At 67.6% G+C, this 1,432-nt stretch overlaps 1 protein-coding gene across 1 annotated transcript; it reads left to right on the top strand.

Annotated features, from left to right (window-relative positions):
* Positions 1 to 199: 199 nt before the first annotated feature.
* On the top strand, positions 200 to 1,010 carry LOC103251740 (carabin-like; the record flags this gene model as incomplete). The annotated part of the gene is made up of 2 exons (XM_008050345.1): positions 200 to 354; positions 663 to 1,010. Coding segments are annotated over 2 exons (503 nt in total), but the record flags the coding sequence as incomplete, so codon positions are not given.
* Positions 1,011 to 1,432: the final 422 nt, after the last annotated feature.

Here is a 1,432-nt window from a genome sequence, read left to right as displayed (position 1 = left end):
TTGTCCCAGGGTGTCTGGGGCTTCGAGACAGACTTGGCCGGCGCAGGGGCCTGTGCCCCCCACATTGCCACCCCCCCCTCCGTTATCGCTCCTGACCTGAGCCTGGGAGGGTGGCAAGCCTGAGGCTGAGGGCAAGTTCTGGGGTAGAACCGAGGAGAGACAGGGCCAGCCTTCCAGTGAGCGTGCCCCCGGCCTGCAGGTGCCAAGGTGTTGTTCCGTGTGGGGCTGACCCTGGTGCGCCTGGCGCTGGGAACTGCAGAGCAGCGCGGGGCCTGCCCAGGCCTCCTGGAGACACTCGGTGCCCTTCGAGCCATCCCCGCCGCCCAGCTGCAGGAGGAGGCCTTCATGGCCCAGGTGGGTGCCCCCTGCCTGCCTTCTGCAATGGCCCAGCTCCTGCTGCATGGGGTGGCAGGGGCGGAAACTGAGTCCCAGAGTGGGAAGCCCAAGCGAGGCCCGGGGCTCAGTTCCTGTCCTCTGAGCTGCAGAGAACGCGAAAACCCCAGGCCTCAAGTGACTTTCTGTGGCTCCCCTTGCAAGACTGTCTATCAGCCCCTCAGCCTCAGCCACTTCCTGGGACTGTGCACTGCCCGCCCCACGGGGACCGCGTGGTTTCCTCCCTCGCCTGGAGTCCAGGCAAACTCGGCACCAACTGTCCCCCACAGGTGCACAGCGTGGCGCTGTCCGAGCGGGACCTGCAGAGGGAGATAAGAGTCCAGATGGCCCAGCTGCCCCAGTCAGCCCCCGGGCCGCCCCCTCGGCCGCAGGCCCGCCTGGCTGGGGCCCAGGCCATCTTCGAGGCCCAGCAGCTGGCAGGGGCACGAGGAGGCGCCAGGCCCGAGGTGCCTCGGATTGTGGTGCAGCCCCCAGAGGAGTCCAGGTCTCCAAGGCGCAAACCCCAGACCCGTGGCAAGACTTTCCACGGGCTCCTGACTCGGGCCCGGGGCCCCCCCATTGAGGGCCCCCCCAGAGCCCACCGAGGCTCTTCTTCCTTCCTGGACACCCGCTTCTGAGAGGATCAAGTATTCAGCGTCCCCCGACGTCCCCCTGATGGCTGATTCCAGCCCTGCAAATGGGCACCGCACTTTACTGTTGGGATTCGGGGACTCAGCTTCCTTCCCAGAGAGGACCCGGCAGCGGGGGCGGGGAGGAGCCCCCAAGGTTGAAGGAAAGCCATGGAGTGGGGCACGTGGGGACCCAAGCTGGCCCTCTGCCCGGGGAGGTGCCCTGGTGCCCTGGCCCTCGCCGGCATCACGGCCAGGACTGCAGAGTGTCGGGGAGGCGACCGGGTGGTCGAAGGGACCCCCGAGGGCTCCTGGAATAAAGTCCGACTGAGCAGATGCCCGGATGGAGTTGGATCAAATTCCTCCACCCCCGACCCTGAATGGGCGGTCCCTTCCCGTTCTCTCTCACCTTGGCCCCGCCCCACCGCGCC

Source organism: Carlito syrichta, unplaced genomic scaffold, assembly GCF_000164805.1.
Source record: "Carlito syrichta isolate Samal-C Ts95f unplaced genomic scaffold, Tarsius_syrichta-2.0.1 Scaffold144300, whole genome shotgun sequence".
Classification (NCBI taxonomy): domain Eukaryota; kingdom Metazoa; phylum Chordata; class Mammalia; order Primates; family Tarsiidae; genus Carlito; species Carlito syrichta.
This window is presented reverse-complemented; position numbering and strand designations above follow the sequence as displayed.